Source organism: Oryctolagus cuniculus, chromosome 16, assembly GCF_051225735.1.
Source record: "Oryctolagus cuniculus isolate XC-2025 breed Fujian yellow rabbit chromosome 16, ASM5122573v1, whole genome shotgun sequence".
Classification (NCBI taxonomy): Eukaryota; Metazoa; Chordata; class Mammalia; order Lagomorpha; family Leporidae; genus Oryctolagus; species Oryctolagus cuniculus.
Window position 1 is genome coordinate 3,575,102 of NC_142882.1, and position 21,746 is coordinate 3,596,847.

A 21,746-nucleotide genomic window follows, 5' to 3' on the forward strand; every position below is an offset into this window, starting at 1 on the left:
ACTGCAAGAGGCCATCTTCCACTGCTTTTTCTGGATCATCAGCAGGGAGCTGGATTGCAAGTGGACAACCGGTACATGGCCTGGCACCCACATAGGATGTCGGGGTTACAGGTGAAGGTTATATCCATTACACCCCAACACAGGCTGCAATCATCCTCTCTTCTTCAAAATAATACTGTGTACAAATTTCTTAGCCTGGGTTTTAAGTTCACAAATAAAACCCATCTCAGTTAAAGGCTCTCCTTGAATCTTTTCATTTCTGCATTTTCATTGTCAACTGGTCAATTTCGTAATATTCATATTTTAATAAAATGAGTTACATGTTTATTTTCTGTTTTCATTCATTCAGGGTCTATATTAACTTCAGATTTATAATATACTTGGAATATTTTCATGTAATCATTGGACATGTTAAATTATTTTAATATGTATATGCATTATCCAGGAAATTCTTAATTATGTTATCATTTCATATAGATTTGAAATGATGTGATAATCACACACCAAGTTTTCACTATATGTAGAACTGATTCTGCAAAATTCTTTTCCATCTGCTAATTTCTGCTTATTATCAATTTGGCTTTAGATTTACTTTTGCCAATACCAGACATAAGAAAGTGATTTTTATATCTCCTTCAGCAGAAAATAATTCAACAAAAAGTAACAATTTTAAAGTGAAGTAATGGCATTTGGACCATTCACTCTCTTGTGCAACTGTTATCTCTGTCATATTTTAAAAATATTTTCTTTGCTACAAATCAGGTTCCTTATCCATTAATGGTCACTCTCAGTTCCTTCTCTTGTAAGTCACACAACCACCAGTTTGTTTCTGTTTCCATGGATTTAATGTCCTGAGTGTTTTGTATAAATTAAATATTAGACTCTGTGGATTTAGGTGACCTTTGATTTTGCATGGTGTTTTCAAGGAGCATTCACATCATTGCGGGTATCTACATTTTTCATGACAAACTGATAATTTCTTGTAGTAATTCATTGAGTTTTGTGTGTCCAGTTAACCATACACTGACTTGTGTGTTATTTTTCACTTTGGCTGTTTGGAGACACACACTGATGTACAAGAGATTTTTGCATATTTTCTAATTTTGGAGTGTACCATTAGGTGTGGGATGTTTTGATCATCAATGAATTTTATGTTGAATTTGCTAAGGAGGTGACAACTGTCTTCCATACCATATGTGTTGTAACTTTCTAGCATGGTTTCAAGATTCCAAATTCCCTATGGCATCTCTGACACCTGACAACTTTGAAAGTTTTTATAGCCAGTTAGTGTTTGTGAAGTAGAGGCTCCTTCTGGTGTGGAACGGCTTGTCCATATTTATTACTGATTAGCATCATTTGTAATGTCCTTTGGTCATTTATTTATCTGTGCAGAAATATCCATCATATTATATTCCCATTGTTCATGAATTATATTTTGTTGTTACTTCTGCTTTCTAAAAATATATTTTCTTGTTTGTAAGTTACTCAATTTGTTTCTATTTCAAATTTTACTTGATGTATACAAGTTTCATGAATATCATATATACAGTTTTAGATCACAGAGATACTTCCCACCTATCCATTCGTCCTGTCCACAAAAATCTGAAGCTTCTTTTTTTAAAAAGATTTATTTATTTTATTTGAAAGAGTTAAACAGAGAGAGGAGAGGCAGAGAGAGAGAGAGGTCTTCCATCTGATGATTCACTCCCCAATTGGCTGCAATGGCCAGAACTGTGCCGATCCAAAGCCAGGAGCTCCTTCCAGGTCTCCCATGATTTGGGCCATCCTCCACTGCCTTCCCAGGCCACACAGAGAGCCAGACAGGAATTGGAACAAACGAGTCTCAAACTGGTGCTCATATAGGATGCTGGCACTTCAGACCAGGGTGTTATCCCACTGCTCCACAGCGCCAGCCCCAATCTTATTCTTCTTCCTCCTCCCTCTCCTATCGCCACTCTTAATTTTTGCAAAGAACTGTTTTCTGGTTTACTTTATACTCAGGAGATTAACCTTACCATATGTAATGTGTTCTACAAATGGTATGAAGAAACCAACACTATTCCTCAAAATAAAGACAAAGGTTACAAAAAAAAAAAAAGCCATGGAATCTCAAATTGTCAATTTTACTCCAACATTACATTTAGGCACTTGTTATGATGGATAAGAGAATACATATGGTTTATGTCTGTTTTTGATACTTGCTGATTTCTCTTAAGTATCATGGTTTTCAGCTGCATCAATTTTGTTGCGATAGACAGGATTTCTTTTCTTTTTTTTTTTTCCTGCTGATTAATATTCTTAGGTTTCTTTATCCAGTCAGCTATTGATGGATATCTGGGTTGATTGCATTTCTTAGCTATTTTGAATTGAGCTGCAATGAGCATGGGGGTATAGATGACCCTTTTTCGTGCTGATTTCATTTTGTTTGAGGAGATTCCTAGGAATCAGTTGGATGGGTCATATGGCAGATCTATTTTCAGCTCTCATAGGTTTCTATACTGTGTTTCACAATGACTGAATCAGTTTATATTCCCACAACCTGTGGATGAGGGTACATTTTCCTTCAAATCCTCTCCAGCACAGGTTGTTTGTTGATTTCTGTAGGAGAGCCATTTGGACAGGTGAGGTGAAATCAACCTAAATGCCCATCAATGGAAGAATGGATAAAGAAACTATGGATATGAACTCTATAGAATACTACAAAGTGGTAAAAGCAAAAAATGAAATCTGGTTATTTGCAACAAAATGGAGGAATCTGGAAAACATCATGCTGAGTGAAATAAGCCAGTCCCAAAGGGACAAATATCCTATGTTCTCCCTGATCTGTGACATCTAACTGAGCACCTAAAAGGAAACCTGTAGAAGTGAAACTGACACTAGGAGAAGCAATGACTTGATTAGTGCTTTGAGCAACAGTTTACTATTTTATTCTTTTTAGTATTTTCTTTTTCTACTTAATACCATTGGTTGAACTCTTGAATTAACATTGAATTATCCTTAGGTGTTTAAAGTTAACTGAAAATTGATCCTTGTTAAAATAAGAGTGGGAGGGGCCAAACCTGTGGTGCAGCAGGTTAAAGCCATGGCCTGAAGTGTCAGTATCCCACATGGGTGCCGGTTCAAGTTCCAGCTGCTCTTCTTTGGATCCATCTCTATTCCATGGCCTGGGATAGCAGTAGAAGATGGCCCAAGTTTTTGGGCCCCTGCACCCACGTGGGAGACCTGGAAGAAGCTCCTGTCTCTTGGCTTCCGATTGGTGCAGCCCCGGCTGTTGCGGCCATCTGGGAAGTGATGCAGTGGGTGGAAAACCTTTCTATCTGTCTCTACCTCTCTCTGTAGCTCTGTCTTTCAAATAAATAAAATAAGCCTTTCAAAAAGAATAAGAGTGAGAATAAGAGATGGAGGAGATATACAGTTTGGCACATCCTCCCTCGGACTTATCCCTAAGGGTAAAGCTAAAAATGTGTCATGGGACTCAAAATCACATTAAGTTGGCAGATATAAACACCGTCTTACTAGTTAAAGTGATCAGTTTAAGTTCATAATTCATCATAAATATAGGATTAAGTGTCAAAGGATCACATAAATAAGACCAGTGTCTGCTAATAATAATTGATAGAATTAAAAAGGAGAGAACAATCCAACATAGGATGCTGGATACACAGCAGACTCATAGAATTACAAATGCCCTAAACAGCACTTTGGCCTCAGGATCAGCTCTTAAGGCATTTGGATTTGGCTGAAAAGCTTATGTGAGGCATGGAGGCAAGGAAAGCCAAGACACTGTAGCCAAAAAAAAAAAAAAAAAAAAAAAAAAAAAGCCTAAAGAAAGATCTCTGTCAGTGAGATCCCAGCGTAAATAATGGGCCATCAAAGAGGGAAGTACCTTTTTCTGAAGGGAGGAGGGATCTTCCCCTTTAATTATGGCCTTGTCTAAATAAGATTGGAGTTTGTGAACTGAAGAGGCTTCCAGGGGCTAGTGCCGTGGCTCAATTAGTTAATCCTCCGCTGTGGCACTGGCATCAAATATGGGCGCCGGGTTCTAGTCCTGGTTGCTCCTCTTCCAGTCTACCTCTCTGCTCTGGCCCAGGAAGGCAGTGGAGGATGGCCAAAAGTGCTTGGATGGCTGCACCCACATGGGAGACCAGGAAGAAGCAGCTGGCTCCTGGCTTCAGATCGGCATAGTTCTGGCCACAGCAGCCATTTGTGGGGTGAACAAACAAAGGAAGACATTTCTCTCTGCCTCTCTCTCTCTCACTGTCTAACTCTATTCATAAAAAAAATAGGCTCCAAAGCCTTGGCAGCTCATGACGAAAGCCTCAGGTGATTACTGACATCATAAATAAGAGTGTCAATTGTTAAATCAATAACGGGAGTTACTGTACACTTGCTCCTATATAGGACCTCTGTCCTTAATGTGTTGTACTATGAGAATTAATGGTAAAACTAATCTTCAAACAGGACTTTATACTTTGTGTGTCTGTGTGGGTGCAAACTGTTGTAATTTTACTTAGTATAGAGTTGATCTGTATATAAAGATAATAAAATGAATCTGAGTGAAGAATGGGATGGGAGAGGGATTAAGAGATGGATGGTATGCCGCTGGGAGGGTTGTTATGGGAGGAAGAACCACTGTAATCCAAAACTGGTACTTTTGAAATTTACATTTGTTAAATAAAAGTTTTCTATAAAAAAGAATGTAGAAGATATGTGATAAATATGAAAGAAATAGTTAAGCAAAAAATGATGAATAGATCTGGGTGCCAAATTTTTTGAAATTCATGCATAATGTTTCATAACACACATTTTCCATACATTTTCGAAGCCTTCTCATTGCATGGAATCCATCCTTTCCAGTCCCAACCTTTATTCAGTGAATCTTGTGCATTCAGATTGACTCTACTTTTAGTTTCTACACATTAGAGAGAACGGGAGATGTTTGCTCTCTGATTTAGATTTACTTTTCTTGTTTAACTGAATAGACAACAAGTTTTGTCATTGTACTGGTAATAAATCTAACTCATCAAGACATTATATTTTCAATTTTATGCAAGTCAGTGAATTTTCTGTGTTTTGTGCCTATACTTCATCTCAATTTGCATGAGCCTGTATTCAAAATCTCACTAATGGCATCAGAGCATTGACTAGGCAATGGAGAATGTGTTTTGCTTATAATATTAGGGAACTCATTGATAGAAGTTTGAGTTTAGGAAACTTCTGAGTGGAATAACAGAGTTCTCTTCCATGCTCTCTTGTTTCCCTCCTCATTAGATTTACTCCATTAGTGATACCTCACACTGATATGCAAGCACAAATGATTAGTCAGTGTTGATCATCATTACTGCTTACAAGACATGCTATCCATTTTGTTCAGTTGTGTTGTGCAGTCTGTTGGTTTTGCAAAGTGTTAAAGGTATGTAGCTGCCCTGATGGTGTCCTACATGAGTCCTTAAAGTCATTTACATTCAAGAAGTACAAGTATCTGTATGCATCATCCTGCCCTTGGTGTTTGTCGTGGTGGGAATAAAGTGATGACTTCCAGCTAGTATTGTCTGCCTTATAGTAAAAAGTGAGAAGTCCTCAAATAGTCCCTAGTTCTCATGAGAGTATTAACCAAGGTTTTAGTGTGAAAACAGATTACCATGAGATTACCATGGTTAACAGCAATGTGGAAGGGTTTCATATTTTACAACTGAAGATGTGATGATTTGACATACAGAATGAAACTCCTGAATTCAGGGTGATTACTGGTTCCACAGTGCTTGAGAATCAGAAGGCCTATTGGGTATCTTTGTAAACAGGATGTGCTTTGGGTCTGTGTGGCATCAAGGCAATGTGTGGCTCCCCAGAACATGGTGTCTGGAGGCTGCCCTATTGTTCTTTGGGTCTTTGAAGTGTGTTACACTGGATTTTTCTGGTCTGAAAACTTTCTGAGAAACTCACCTGATGCCTCTCTTCATGCCCTCTGATGCAATCCAGGTACATAATTGCCAAAAGTTCATGGAGAGGTTTATTGACAAAGCCCATGGACCAAATGTAACTAATAGAATTTATGCCCTTGAGTCTTTGTACCCATGGACTTGGAGGAAATACTTGCACCTGGGGTGAAGAGGATGATTCACAAACATGTTTTCCTTCTTGTGTTGTTTATCAGGACAGAAGCCCTGATCTGCAGAGCCTCAGGGTAGAAAGGGTTCCAAGATTCCCACATGGATGAATGGACAGATGGTAGAAAGAAATCAGATTGAGCAGTGTTAAAATGGCTTGATGCGAGGAATCATACACACACACACACACACACACACACACACACATGCTATTTGTATGCACATGCATGACCCTTCAAGTTCCACTATGGTTGTGTCCTAGGGTTTTCACAGACTTTGAAGATGTTCCCTTTGAATTTTCTGTTGCTCTTTTTGCAATTGTGTCTCCTTGTGACTTGTGATGATGATCAGAACTGCTTTTTCCAGATGGAACGGAGTTATTACAAGGATGGAGACATTGAGATCGCTGCTTTTTTCCCTATTTACATATACCTTGTGGACAGAATGATTAATATTTTCAAAAACGATATCACATTCAAAGGGTAAGTTCTCTTTGCCATAATCATTTTCCTTGATTTACATAATAGATGCTTGCTATTGGGTCTGCAGATGGATAGGCACATGTGTTGTGTGTCCCTGCCCTTTCCATTTCTGTCCCACCTAAAAAGTTCTGATAATTAACTTGGGGCATGTGGAAGACATTTCTTTCTGCCTGGCACATTGAATTGTTCAGGGAAATGTTATCTCATCATAGGAGAAAGGAGAGTCTGGTTGGGATCTTCTTGTCCTTCGCTGTCCCTGTTCATCAGCTCAGGGGCCTATTGTGCCTCAGTAGCAGGTTCTTACAGAACCCATGCACTGAAATGAACAACCCTGAGTTACATGAGCTCTTCCACATGTGCTCACAAACTTTTCTGCTACATATTAGATTTGGGGCCATGAGCTCACTTCATTTCTTCTACAGTCAAAAAGAAGAAAAGATATTCAAGAAAGTAAGATTTTACTAGGTAAAAGTAACCTCAGGCCACAAGTATAATAATAATTGTATGTTAATGATGAATATACCCATAAGAACTGTAATGGTTGGAATCTACACATTCAGGATGCACCCCTGATTCTTTTTCTGGAAAAATACATTTCAGAAGAGGGATTATTCTGCTCTGCCCATCTTTAAGATACGGTCTACCTGTAGCTAAATATAAATGTTTCATATATATTTATATAGGAATATTTCATGCCTCCAGAATATAGTATCTTGTAGAACAGTGAAATTGTTTTCCTCACATCTGTTTATTTTGGTGCTAATTTCTAATTGGTTTCTACTGTAAGCTATAAAAGTAGGTTGATGATACATAGATCTTTGATAGAAGGTAGATATTAGGACATATATCATTGCAGTATCATTAAAGCCAATGGAATTGAGAACTATAGTTAGTGCCACAAAGGTGAGACAACTGATCAAGTATTTTAGGCATTTGTCCTAAGTTCTATCCAGAAAAAATCTAATGGATACCAGCTTGGTATAATGATATTATTCACTTCACATGATTTTTGTGAATTTGCCTATTTTGATAGTGCACATGACATCCCAATTATGAAATATTTATTTATTATTAGTAGTGGTATTTCCCATGGTTATGCATGCAGTACATCATTTACATGTACCCTAAATGATGGAGACCAGAAGAGTGTAAATTTCCCGTAGTAGGAATAGAGTCTATGAATAGAGCCCAGGTTCCTCCAAGATGTATACCTTGCCAACTGGAGATCATAACCAAATCTTAGCAAACCCAGGAGAAAATGCCTGTGTTAATGATACTTGGGAATATAATATAAGATTCAACAACTTTAGAACACCCAATAATTATTTATAAACTGTTCTTAGAGATAAGAAACACAACATAAAACAGATTGAAAAGGCAACTCTCAAAAATGCCCAGTGTGTCCAAAAATCTTTTAGACCTTTTATACCAATGGCAGCGGGAATAAGAAATGAGAGGTTAAGGAATTGATGGAAATGTCAAGAATGAGGAGGGGAACAGAGAAATATGAACTACAAAATGGAATATTATTTGATACTCTTAGCAAGGATTTTTAAAGTTCTTCATTATATACAAAGTATGAGTGAAATATTTGGATAACAAATATTTATAGAAATGAGATTTATATAAAACAATAGATATTGAGCAGCTCTTTACATGGTAATAGATACCTATATGTAAATATATAGGCAGAATATGTATATAATATGCATGCATACATACATATTATGTTGCAACATGAACCAAGAAAAGAAAAACTGTCACTTCCTCTGGAGCACACAGTGACCCTTAATATCAGTGTACATGACCTAGTCTATTCATAATGACTCAACACACAATAAATCTGAAATACATACAAGGGGCTCCTCATTTACACACTTTGTGAAATGTCAGAACCTGGAAAGTAGAAATGCATCATGTTCTTTGCATGGAAGGATATTTATGTTTGGTTCTGTAGGGAAAATTGGGTGAATAAGGCCAGTTTGGAGTATATACTTTTACCACTGATAATGATTTACTTTAATATATACCTAGTGTTCAAAATAAATGCATGACTGTCTTAGTTGTAAAGCATTAAAACTCCAACCGGGGAGTGTTTCAGTCTTTTCTAAAGTGTCCCTCCCTTTTCACTGATTTCCTTCTTTCAAGCTCTGAATCTGATTTCATTTTCCTGGCTTGTGATGGTGGTTGATGGGTGAGTTTGTTGGGGAAGAGATTTTTCAGGATATATCCAGACTTACATCTACCATTCTCAGTGCTTTGACGTCATCCTTCTATGTGATCGCATAGCCTTCAGTTGAGTTACTCTCTTATCCCATTACAACCTGCAGCCTTATGATCATAGGACTCCTATTTCAAGAAGCATATAATGATGTGATAAGATGAAGCATCATTGTAGTTTCCAAATATAGGAGTATTTGTAGAGGCAGTGCTAAAGATGCACCTTTCCTTGTCAAGTTTTCTTTGAAATATGAATGTTCTTTCTAGGTGTGCATAAACTTTTGAAAGGGCATTCCAGAGCATATTATAGTATTTAGATATCAAATATAAAAACTTAGAAGACGTAGTTGTTGCCAGAGATGATTTAAATTAATAGGTTTATATTAAAAATAAGATCATTTTCTTTGGCTGCATGGACAGCCATGTGATAACATGCCCAAGACATTATAATGTAAAAGCAGATCTTATTTTCAGAATCATTTAGGCTGGGAGACCGAGGTCAAGGGAGTAGCAGCTATGGTTCTGGTGAGGACATGTGTCCTGCAAATTCAACACTCTTAACACGCTGTCCTCAGCAAATGTGCAGATAATCATTAGAACATATGAATCTTTGGCCAAGACCAATCCATCTGTTACAGTTATTACAGAAGAATTGATGATAATCTGGATTTGAGGCTTCTCCCTTAAAGATCCTTGTGCCTTTCATACAGGTTTCAGTCCAAAAACTACCAGTATGTTCTGGCCTTGGTTTTTGCTATTGAGGAGATCAACAAGAACCCCCAGCTTTTACCCAATGTGACCTTGGGATTTGATCTCTATAATGTCATGCACAGTGACATGATGGTGATGCAGAATCCCTTCATCTGGCTTGCAGGATTAGAAGAGGATGTTCCTAATTACATGTGTAGGAAATGGAGCAAGTCTGTAGCTGTAATATCAGGAACAAGCATTGCTGTCCAAGTAGGGACACTGCTGGAACTCTACAAAATTCCATAGGTGAGTGTGTAAGTGAAAGAGAGGGATAAAACACATCACCTGAGGTGCCTGACTTAGACCCAAAAATTTAAGTGACAGAACCAAATACACTTGCCACAGCATGTGATCAAAAGTGAAGGCGTATAGAGATTAGGTGGATTAGCCACATATTATCAGAAGCAGAGTGTTGGCAAGTGAAAATGAGAAATGTTTTCCTTAATCTGTGAATGTAATGTCTCAGGAACTAGGATGTTTTCATGCAGGGGGATGAGAAAAATGAAATATTGTAAAATCTTCTGATGCTTCCATCATCTGCTTAATTTCTTCAGGAGTAAGATAGTACACTATGGCAATATCCTTACACATATTTCTTGCATTTTCTCTTAGCTGACTCTTGGGTCTTTTGAACCACTTCTGAGTGACAGTGGTCAGTTTCCTTCCCTCTATCAGATGGCCCCCAAAGACACTTCTCTGGCCCTTGGCATAGTCTCCTTGATGCTTCATTTCAGCTGGACGTGGGTGGGTTTGGCCATCTCAGACCTCCCAAAAGGTATTCAGTTTATGTCCAATTTGAAAGTAGAGCTGCAGAAGAATGGCATCTGTGTGGACTTTGTGGAATTGATCGCAGTCACTGAGGAGTCTTATATTTCACTCCAGAATAGGTTTCATATCCAGATCCTAAAATCATCAGCAAATGTGGTGATTCTTTTCTGTGACACTGATTCACTCATAGGCATCAGCTTTCCAACATGGGAACGTGTAATGACATGGAAAGTCTGGGTCACCACCTCACAATGGGATTTTGCCAGTTTTGAGGATCCTTTCCTACTCCACTCATTCCATGGGACTCTCATTTTTTCACACCACCATGGTGAGATCTCTGGTTTCAAAAACTTTCTTCAGACAGCTAATCCTTCAAAATATCCAGAAGACTTTTACCTCTTAAGATTCTGGTTATTGGTTTTTGATTGCTCAGTTACTGGGGCATCCTGTAAAACTTTGCAGAACTGTCCACTGAATGCCTCCTTGGAATCCTTGCCTCCACATCGTTTTGATATGACCATGAGTGATGGGAGTTACAACATATATAATGCTGTGTATGCTGTGGCCCACAGCGTACATGAGATGCTTCTACAAGAGGTAGAAATGCAGCCAGTGAACAATGGGGCAAAGGTGGCATTTTCTCCCTGGCAGGTAATTTGGTTTCCATTGTATGACATGTACTCCTGAAGTGATCCCCTTAAGAGCTTCTGCCGGTGTTCAAACCAAGTAGCTTGGGAACATTTCTCCAATCACAAGATATATATGAGCCTCTGCTTGTAATTTGTCATAAGACACAGGGTTCCATTGACAAGTGGGAAGGTAACTTGGATAAGCTTCAGTGTTGTGTCTTAAAAAGTACTCTCCCATCCTGTCAGTTTAATTAGGACTTGTGAATACCTAGACTCTGTCATTCTGTTTTCAGTCTCAACGGTAAAAAATTATTACTTTTTAGTGTCAAATGTTGTTGAGTATGTTCATCCACAATGTACATAAGACATCTCATTAAATTGCATATTTTTTATCCTGGTAACTGTACTACAGATGGTTGTCCTAGGTACACTGAGAAAATAAGTGAGTGTTGGTAGCATGGAGTCCACAGTTGGAAATGATCAGAATCTCACAGTTAGATATTTTTGATTGCCCTAGTTTTTAGATGAAAATGAGTGAAATCATACTTACTTTGATGTAGTTCTCATCAGGTTTTTAGTTTTAATTCATTGGGTAGCTATAAAAAGTTCCCTTTGTTTATTTGTGATTACAGACAAAAGGCTTTCTCTAACCTGGGTTTGATGTGTTATTGCTTGGGCAGTCTTCATGTGAATATGATGTATTTTTTCAGTTGCACCCGTTTCTCAAGAACCTCCAATTTACCAATCCTGTGGGTGACCTAGTGAATTTGAATCACATGACGAATTTGGAAGCTGAATATGACATTCTCAACTTTTGGAATTTTCCATATGGTGTTGGACGTAAGGTTAAAGTAGGACAGTTTTCCCCTTATGCCTCACAGAGCCAGAAGTTGTCTCTCTCTGAGAATTTGATAGAATGGGCCACAGGAATTACAGAGGTAAGTTGCACCTGATCATAAGGTTCACAATGCACATTGTTACCCACAATTCATATGGGGATTTGTGCCACTTGGCTTATTAAAAACACACTTAGAGACATTAAACTACACCCCTTCCAATCTAAATACTTTCTTATGTTTTTAGTGTCTGAGGTTGGACACTACACGTACTTGTTCCTCCACATGTTTTGATTCCATTTATTTAGAAAATAAACTTGCATGCAATCATTTTGTCAGAAATAGGTATCTACAGCTTAAGAGAACAGGTTGTGCAGGACTTGAAAACCCTCTACTTGGAACAGAAGTAACATTCCCAATATGACCAATATTCATTTGATTTTTCTCAGACTCCACGTTCAGTATGCAGTGAGAGTTGCAGCCCTGGATTCAGGAAAGCCTCTCTGGAGGGGAAGCCTACCTGTTGTTTTGATTGCACACCTTGTCCTGAGAATGAGATTTCCAATCAGACAGGTAAGTCAGTGCCAGCCTCATGGAGAAGTTAACACCTGTTTCTTAAAATATTCCTCTTCTCCATGGAAAGAAAAGGATGTGGAGTATGACTGCTGAGAAGATTCTTTTCACCTTCTGGTAGAAGTTAAACCTTATATTCAGTAATAACCCTTAAAATGATAAAAGTTTGCACACTATACTTTACTGCATGTAGTATTTGCAAAATCATTTTGGTAAATTCATGTCTGTGTTCCTTGTACATAAATAGATAAAACGCTTTCAACTAATTCAAGCATAGCATGCTTGGAGTGAGAAAGCACAACTCTCATCAAACTGTGTGTAATTTGAAAAACTGTATTAGAAATTATACAGTATATCATGCTGAGGATAATACTCATCAGATATCATAAACGAGCTAACCTTAGCCTTTGAGCAAAATCATTGCATATCAAAATATAAATCTTCAGGAACATTCATATGCTTACACTCATACACACTCATGAGTAAAATTTATTTTGAAAGAATACAGGCTGACATCCATGGTAAGGACAGAAATCCTACATGAGGAGTAAGTGCACAGTGGCTCCTGTTGTTGACTTTACAAATTGATACTCCTGTTTATGGCATCAGTAATCTCCCTATGCTCCAGTCAAGAGTTTCAATGGCTATGGAAGCCTTTTGAGTTCTCCGACTCTTACCTTGTTTAGACAAGGCCATGGTCAAAGTGGAAGTTCTCTCCTCCCTTCAGAGAAAGGTACCTCCTTCTTTGAAGACCTGTTCTTTCCACTGGGATCTCACTCAGAGAGACATTTCATTTAGGTGTTTTTTTTTTTTTTTTTTTTTTCTTCAGAGGGTCCTGGCTTTCCATGCCTGAAATACTCTCATGAGCTTTTCAGCCAGATCCGAATGCCTTTAGGGCTGATTCTGAGGCCACAGTGCTGTTTAGGACATCTGCCATTCTATGAGTCTGCTGAGTATCTCCCTTCCCATGTTGGATCACTCTCCCCTTTATTTATTCTATCGGTTAGTATTAGCAGACACTAGTCTTGTTTATGTGATCCCTTTGACTCTTAGTCCTTTCATTATGATCAATTGTGAACTGAAATTGATCACTTGGAATAGTGAGATGGCATTGGTACATGCCGCCTTGATGGGATTGAATTGGAATCCCCTGGTATGGTTCTAACTCTACCATTTGGGGCAAGTCAGCTTGAGCATGTCCCAAATTATACATCTCTTCCCTCTCTTATTCCCACTCTTATGTTTAACAGGGATGACATTTCAGTTAAATTTCAACACTTAAGAATAACTGTGTATTAATTACAGAATTAAACCAGTCATATTAAGTAGAACCAACAAAAAATACTAAGAGGGATAATGTATTAAGTTGTTCATTAACAGTCAGGGCTATGCTGATCAAGTCACCGTTTCTCATAGTGTCCATTTAACTTCAACAGGTTTCCTTTTTGGTGTTCAGTCAGTCATCACGGATCAGGGAGAACATATGGTTTTTGCCCCTTTGGGACTGGCTTATTTCACTCAGCATGATGTGTTCCAGATTCCTCCATCTTGTTGCAAATGACTGGATTTCGTTGTTTCTTACTGCGGTATAGTATTCTAAAGAGTACATATCCCATAATTTCTTTATCCAGTCTACCGTTGATGGGCATTTAGGTCGGTTCCAGGTCTTAGCTATTGTGAATTGTGCTGCAATAAACATTAGGGTGCAGACTGCTTTTTTGTTTGCCAATTTCATTTCCTTAGGGTAAATTCCAAGGAGTGGGATGGCTGGGTCGAACGGGGGGCTATCTTCAGGTTTGTGAGGAATCTCCAGACTGACTTCCATAGTGGCTTGACCAGTTTGCATTCCCACCAACAGTGGGTTAGTGTCCCTTTTTCCCCACATCCTCGCCAACATCTGTTGTTGCTAGACTTCTGCATGTTAGCCATTCTAACCGGGGTGAGGTGAAACCTCATTGTGGTTTTGATTTGCATTTCCCTGATTGCTAGTGACCTTGAACATTTTTTCATGTGCCTTTTGGCCATTTGGATTTCCTCTTTTGAAAAATGTCTATTGAGGTCCTTGGCCCATCTCTTAAGTGGGTTGTTGGTTTTGTTTTTGTGGAGTTTCTTGAACTCTTTGTAGATTCTGGTTATTAACCCTTTATCTGTTGCATAGTTTGCAAATAGTTTTTCCCATTCTGTCGGTTGTCTCTTCACTCTCCTGCCTGTTTCTTTTGCAGTACAGAAACTTCTCAATTTGATGCAATCCCAATAGTTGATTTTGGCTTTGACTTCCTGTGCCTCCGTGGTCTTTTCCAGAAACTCTTTGCCTGTGCCAATAATTGAAGGGTTTCTCCAATGTTCTCTAATAACTTGATGGTGTCAGTTCATAGATTTAGGTCTTTAATCCATGTTGAATGGATTTTTGTGTAAGGTGTAAGGTAGGGGTCTTGCTTGATGGTGCTGCACGTGGAAATCCAGTTTTCCCAGCACCATTTATTGAATAGAGTGTCCTTGCTCCAGGAATTGGTTTTAGATCCTTGATCAAATATAAGTTGGCTGTAGATGTTTGGGTTGATTTCTGGTGTTTCAATTCTGTTCCATTGGTCTATCCATCTGTTTCTGTACCAGTACCATGTTGTTTTGATTACGACTGCCCTGTAGTATGTCCTGAAATCTGGTATTGAGATGCCTCCGCTTTGTTGTTGTTGTTGTTGTTGTTGTACAAGATTGCTTTAGCTATTCGAGGTCTCTTGTGCCTCCATATAAATTTCAGCATCATTTTCTCTAGATCTGAGAAGAATGTCTTTGGTATCCTGATTGGAATTGCATTGAATCTATAAATTGCTTTAGGGAGAATGGACATTTTGATGATGTTGATTCTTCCAATCCATGAGCATGGAAGATTTTTCCATTTTTTGGTATCCTCTTCTATTTCTTTCTTTAAGATTTTGTAATTCTCATCATAGAGATCTTTAACGTCCTTGGTTAAGATTATTCCAAGGTATTTGATTGTTTTTTTAGCTATTGTGAATGGGATTGATCTTAGCAGTTCTTTCTCAGTCATGGCATTGCTTGTATATACAAAGGCTGTTGATTTTTGTGCATTGATTTTATATCCTGCCACTTTGCCAAACTCCTCTATGAGTTCCAATAGTCTCTTAAAAGAGTTCTTTGGATCCTCTAAGTAAAGAATCATATTGTCTGCAAAGAAGGATAGTTTGACTTCTTCCTTCTCAATTTGTATTCCTTTAATTTCTTTTTCTTGTCTGATGGCTCTGGCTAAAACTTCCAGAACTATATTAAATATCAGTGGTGAGAGTGGGTATCCCTGCCTGGTGCCAGATCTCAGTGGAAATGCTTCCAACTTTTCCCCATTCAATAGGATGCTGGCCGTGGGTTTTTCATAAATTGCTTTGATTATATTGAGGAATGTTCCTTCTATACCCAATTTGCTTAGAGTTTTCATCATGAAAGGGTGTTGTATTTTATCAAATGCTTTCTCGGCGTCTATTGAGATAATCATACGGTTTTTCTTTTGCAGTCTGTTAATGTGGTGAATCACATTGATTGATTTATAAATGTTGAACCATCCCTGCATGCCAGGGATGAATCCCACTTGGTCTGGGTGGATGATTTTTGTGTTGTGTTGTTGTAGTCTATTGGCGAGAATTTTATTGAGGATTTTTGCATCTATGTTCATTAGGGATATGGGTCTACAATTTTCTTTCAGTGTTGCATCTTTCTCTGGCTTAGGGATTAAGGTGATGCTGGATTCATAGAAAGAATTTGGGAGGATTCCCTCTTTTTCGATTGTTCTGAATAGTTTGAGAAGAAATGGGATTAGTTCTTCTTTAAATGTCTGTTAGAATTCAGCAGCTGGTGCCGCGGCTCAACAGGCTAATCCTCCACCTAGCGGCGCTGGCACACTGGGTTCTAGTCCCTCTCGGGGCACCGGATTCTGTCCTGGTTGCCCCTCTTCCAGGCCAGCTCTCTGCTGTGGCCCGGGAGTGCAGTGGAGGATGGCCCAAGTGCTTTGGCCCTGCACCACATGGGAGACCAGGATAAGCACCTGGCTCCTGCCATTGGATCAGCGTGGTGTGCCGGCCATGGTGGCCATTGGAGGGTGAACCAACGGCAAAAGTTAGACCTCTCTCTCTGTCTCTCACTGTCTACAGGAACATCTTAATTTGTTTGATCAAATACTGCCAGATATTTCAGCAAAATGAACTTGTAAGACACTGTTGTTGGAATAAATTCACACATAGAAATTTTAAACAATGTAAACCCAACAGTATTTTTAAATAGGTTACATTATGCCCAATGTCTTGCATAAATTGTAACTCAGTTTATAATCCTTGAAAAATAGTAATAAGAATGAGCATTTCTGAAGAAAACCATTTAATAAATTTAAGTTATCTAAGAATTATAAAAAAAGAACAAAACAACACAAAATGCCAAAAAGAAGGATCAGTTTTCAATCCTAAAGTGTATTTTAGAATGCCAAAAACATGGAAGTTATGGCTGAAGATTGTATACAAAGTTGCAGAAAGAATGTAACTTCTGCAGGAAATTACCCATTGGTCTCTTTGTGTATATAATAAAAATGAAAGCCATGCAAGTTATTGTAAAGGAAGATTTAAAATGGCATCATTCTCAACTGATATTGGGATGGTGTAATACAATCAAAAATCAGTAATTGAGTTAAGTAGTGCTGGAATACTAGATTAAATACAAAAAGAGATATTTTTGCTTATCAATTCTGGAAAACAAAGCTCTGAAAGATGAGCACATGTAATGTCTCAAAAGTATGAACTATCCAAAAATAAGACCACCTAAACTTTGGAAGACATCTGCGGGTTGTGACAACTGACATTGATGGAGAAATGTATGGAAAAAGAAGCGGATACTGGCAGAGATGGAGATAAAATTCATGTTCAAGAATAAAAAGGCAGCAAAGTGGAAATATGCCAGTAGGGTTCAAGGTGATCTACAGACAGACTTTGATTACAGGCAGCATCCCAGTGTGTTCCTTGATGGAAATTTGCTCAAGGGTGGCATCTTATCCAGAAGGTATCAAGTGTACAACTCTTCTGTGTTTCTCTAGAGCTTGATCATCTGTTTTCTAATGGTGATCTCTCAATCAGTGCTTGCCCATAGAATGACTATCCAGATCCTACCTTAGAGAGATGTGGTTTAGTGAGATCGTTGTGTGCTTTCTGTGCACCCAAAATTCACAAAGTCAATCTCCCAGTGCATGACACTAAGGGTGGGAACCTGGGGCCAGTGCTGCATCATAGCAGTTGAAGTCTCTGACTGGGATGCCAGCATCCCAGTTGGGCAGCGGTTCCAGTCTCAGCTGCTTCACTTCCAATGCAGCTCTCTGCTGATGCTTAGGAAAGCAATAGAAGATGGCCCAAGTTTCTGAGTCCACACCATGTAGGAGACCCAGAAGAAGATCCCATTTATTGCCCTAAGACAGCCTAGTTCCATTTATTGCCATCATTTGGGGTGTGAATCACTGGTGGAAGATGTCTTTCTTTCTCTTTTTCACTCTTTTCCTTTCTCCCTCTCTTTTTCTCCCTGCCCTCCTGTCCTTCTCTCTCTCCCTCTCCCTCTCTCTCCCTCATACTTCTCTGCCTCCTTCTGAAACTCTGCATTTCCATTAAATTATAAATAAATAAAAACACTCATTAGAAATAAAGACTGGGGCCTTTGGTCATTGATTAGGCGATGAGAGTACAGAGGGAATAACACCAATAAAACAAGGGCTCACTGCAGGCATGGAAAGCGAACACTCTGGCCAAAAAATAGGCTACATGGAGGATCTCTGTGAGACCCCAGTGGAAAGAAATGATCGTCAAAGAAGGATATACTCTTCTCAGAAGGGAAGAGAGACCATCCACTTTGCTTATGGCAGTGTCCAAATGCTGATGGAGTCTATGGTTACAGAGGACTTCCATAGCCTTGGCAGCCCATGGCAAGAGCCTTGGGTGATCACTGATATCATACGTACAAGTGTTAATTGTTAACGGAACAACGAAATCACTGTGCATTTATTCCCCATTTAGTAACTCCATTCATAATGAGTTGAACTGTGAGAATCGACTGCAATTTTTTCTCAAACTGTACTCTATATGTAGTGTGTCTGTGTGGATGCAAACTATTGAAATCTATATGTTATATGGAGTTGGTCCTCTGTATATAAAATCAAATAAAAATGTAACATAATGAAGAAGGAGATGGGAGAGGGTGAGGGAGGTGGGATGAGAGTTGGGATGGGAGGGTGGGTTTAGGGGAAAGAAACACAATATTTCTAAAGTTCTATCTATGAAAAAATGCATTTGTTGAATAAAAACTTTAAAATAAAAAATATGAAAAAATGCAATCACTATATAAAAACTTAAGAAAACAAGGACTGCTGCTTGCTCTTGTTTAAAGTGAGGATGCATCAAGCATGTGCCATATATAAAGGTCAGAGTAGTCTTCATAATACATGGAAACCTCTGGAATCTTGATCACCACTTCCAAGTGTGGAGAAACCACGAAGAATGAATTTGCGGTGTTAAAATGATACAGGCAAAAAAAGGTAGGATTTAAAGCACCAGGAGTAGTTTCAGAGAGTAGCCTGTAGGTCTTGGTTAGGAGAAAAAGTACATGTACTCATCAGTACGCAAGGTAGTTAGAGAGATGAAGTAATAACTCTGGCTAACATGAGGAAGATGGGCATGAATAATGGCTAATAATTTCCTAGATGTTATTTTATATGCTATTTCAACATCAAATTAGGGCTATTTGCCTAAACTAGCTATGTCCGTTATTCCAGAAGGTCCTTGTGAATCAGAAATAACTGAACTCAGGATGATGTTCTTGTACGTTTCTTGCCAGATATGGACCAGTGTATGAAGTGTCTGGATCATCAGTATGCCAACACAGAGCGAAACCAGTGCTTCCACAAAAAAGTGACCTTTCTGTCTTTTGAAGATCCCCTGGGGATGACCTTGGTCTGCACAGCTTTGTGCTTCTCTGTCCTCACTGCTGTGGTTCTTGGGGTCTTTGTGAAGCACCGAGACACTCCCATAGTCAAGGCCAACAATCATTGTCTCAGCTACATGCTGCTCATCGCCCTCATCTTCTGCTTCCTCTGCTCCTTATTGTTTATTGGTCGTCCCAACACAACCACCTGTGTCCTCCAGCAGACCATGTTTGGAGTGGCATTCACCGTGGCTGTTTCCACTGTCCTGGCCAAAACTATCACTGTGCTTCTGGCCTTCAAGGTCACTGCCCCAGGGAGAAGGATGAGACACTGGCTGATATCAGGGGTACCTAACTCCATTATTCCCATCTGCTCCCTGATCCAACTGGCTCTCTGCGGCATCTGGCTTGGGACTTCTCCTCCCTTTATTGACACAGATGCACACTCAGAGCATGGCCACATCATCCTGATGTGTAACAAGGGCTCAGTCATTGCCTTCTACTGTGTCCTGGGCTACCTGGGCTCCTTGGCCATGGCAAGCTTCACTGTGGCTTTCCTAGCCAGGAATCTGCCTGACAAGTTCAATGAAGCCAAGTTCCTGACATTCAGCATGCTGGTGTTCTGCAGTGTCTGGGCGACCTTCCTGCCTGTCTACCACAGCACCAAGGGGAAGGTCATGGTGGCTGTGGAGGTCTTCTCCATCTTGTGCTCCAGTGCGGGGCTCCTGGGCTGCATCTTTGTCCCCAAGTGCTACATTATTCTCCTAAGACCTGAGAAGAATGCTTTGAAAGGATTAAGGGATAGAAGAATTTCTAAGGAAACATATGTTCTCAGGTGTAGCTCTTAGGCTCTCTCAGTTTTTATTGGTTAGAATCTAATATTATAAAACATTTTGCATTCTGATGTTAAAAATAACTTGTATAATGTACCCTCCTTATGAACAATTTATACTTTTCTTAATATGTTTTTGTTCTGAAGGTCCAATTTACAGAAAATGAAGATAGAGAGTGGGAGAAACCTTCCATCTGGTAATGGAATCTGAAGATATCTGTAGTGGCCCAGTGCTAGTTCATGCCAAAGCAAGGAGATTAATTCAGGTTTTCATGTGAGTGTCAAGGACAGAAAGGCTTAGGCCATCTTCCAAAGCATTTTCTAGATCTTAACAAAAAGCTGGATTGCAAGTGGAGCGGACAAGACATGAACTGGCACCAACATGGGATGTTGGGGTTATAGGTGCTACTTATAGCCACTATACCCCCATGCTGTACCCATTCCTTCTCTCTTCAAAATAATACTATGAACTAATTTCTTAGTCTGGGTTTTATGTTCATAAGCACAAAACCAATCTCAGATAAAGGCTCCCCTTGAAACTTTTCATTTCTTTTCAATCCTGTATTTTCAATGTCAACTCATTGACATTGTCATATTCATATTTTAATAAAATGAGTTACACATTTCTTTGTTTTTATTAATTCATTAGTCTATATTAAAATAAGCTTATTAATATAGTTGAAATATTTCAGCACAATCTTTAGACATGTTAAATCATTATAATGTGTAATTCATTGTCAAGAAAATGCTGAATTATATATCATTTCATATGAATTTAAAATGATGTAAAAAAATAAATAAATATAATGATGTGATAATCACACATCAAGTTTTCATTATACATAGAAGTGATTCTGTAAACTTCTTTTCCATCTCTTCATTTCTATTTATTATCAATCTGGCTTTGATTTACTTTTGCCAATACCAGACATAAGAAAGTGATTTTTGATGTAATCCAACTGTGAATATTGGCTTTGACTTCCTGTACCTCTGGGGTCTATTCCAAGAAATCTTTACCTGTGCCTATATCTTGCAGGGTTTCTTTGATGTCCTCTAATAATTTGAAAGTGCCGGTCATAGTGAGTGGATTTTTGTGTAAGATATAAGGTAGGGGTCTTGCTTCATGCTTCTGCATGGGTAATCCATTTTACCAGCACTATTTGTTGAATGGACTGTCCTTTCTTCAGGAATTTGTTTTAGCTCCTTGATCAAATATAAGTTGGCTATAGATGCTTGGATTGATTTCTGGTGTTTCCATTCTGTTCCATTGTTCTACCCATCCATTGTGATACCAGGCTGTTTTGATTATAGATCCACTGTGGTAAGTCTTGAAATCTGGTATTGTGGTGCCTCTGGCTTTGTTTTTGTTGTACAAGATTGCTTTAGCTATTTCAGGTCTCCTGTGCTTCCATATGAATTTCAGCATAATTTTTTCAAGATCTGAGAATTTCTTTGGCATTTTGATTGGTATCACACTGAATCTATAAATTGCTTTTGGGAGAATGGAAGTTTTGATGATATTGATTCTTCCAATCCATGTGCATGGAAGAATTTTCAATTTATTGGTATCCTCTTCTATTTCTTTCTTTAAG

The 21,746-nt window shown here is 38.7% G+C and overlaps 1 protein-coding gene across 1 annotated transcript; it reads left to right on the forward strand.

Annotated features, from left to right (window-relative positions):
- Positions 1 to 6,389: 6,389 nt before the first annotated feature.
- On the forward strand, positions 6,390 to 20,170 carry LOC100338377 (vomeronasal type-2 receptor 116). Its single transcript, XM_051827904.3, is given in 6 exon segments — positions 6,390 to 6,589; positions 9,520 to 9,805; positions 10,172 to 10,978; positions 11,667 to 11,894; positions 12,242 to 12,365; positions 19,236 to 20,170. Coding segments are annotated over 6 exon segments (2,580 nt in total).
- Positions 20,171 to 21,746: the final 1,576 nt, after the last annotated feature.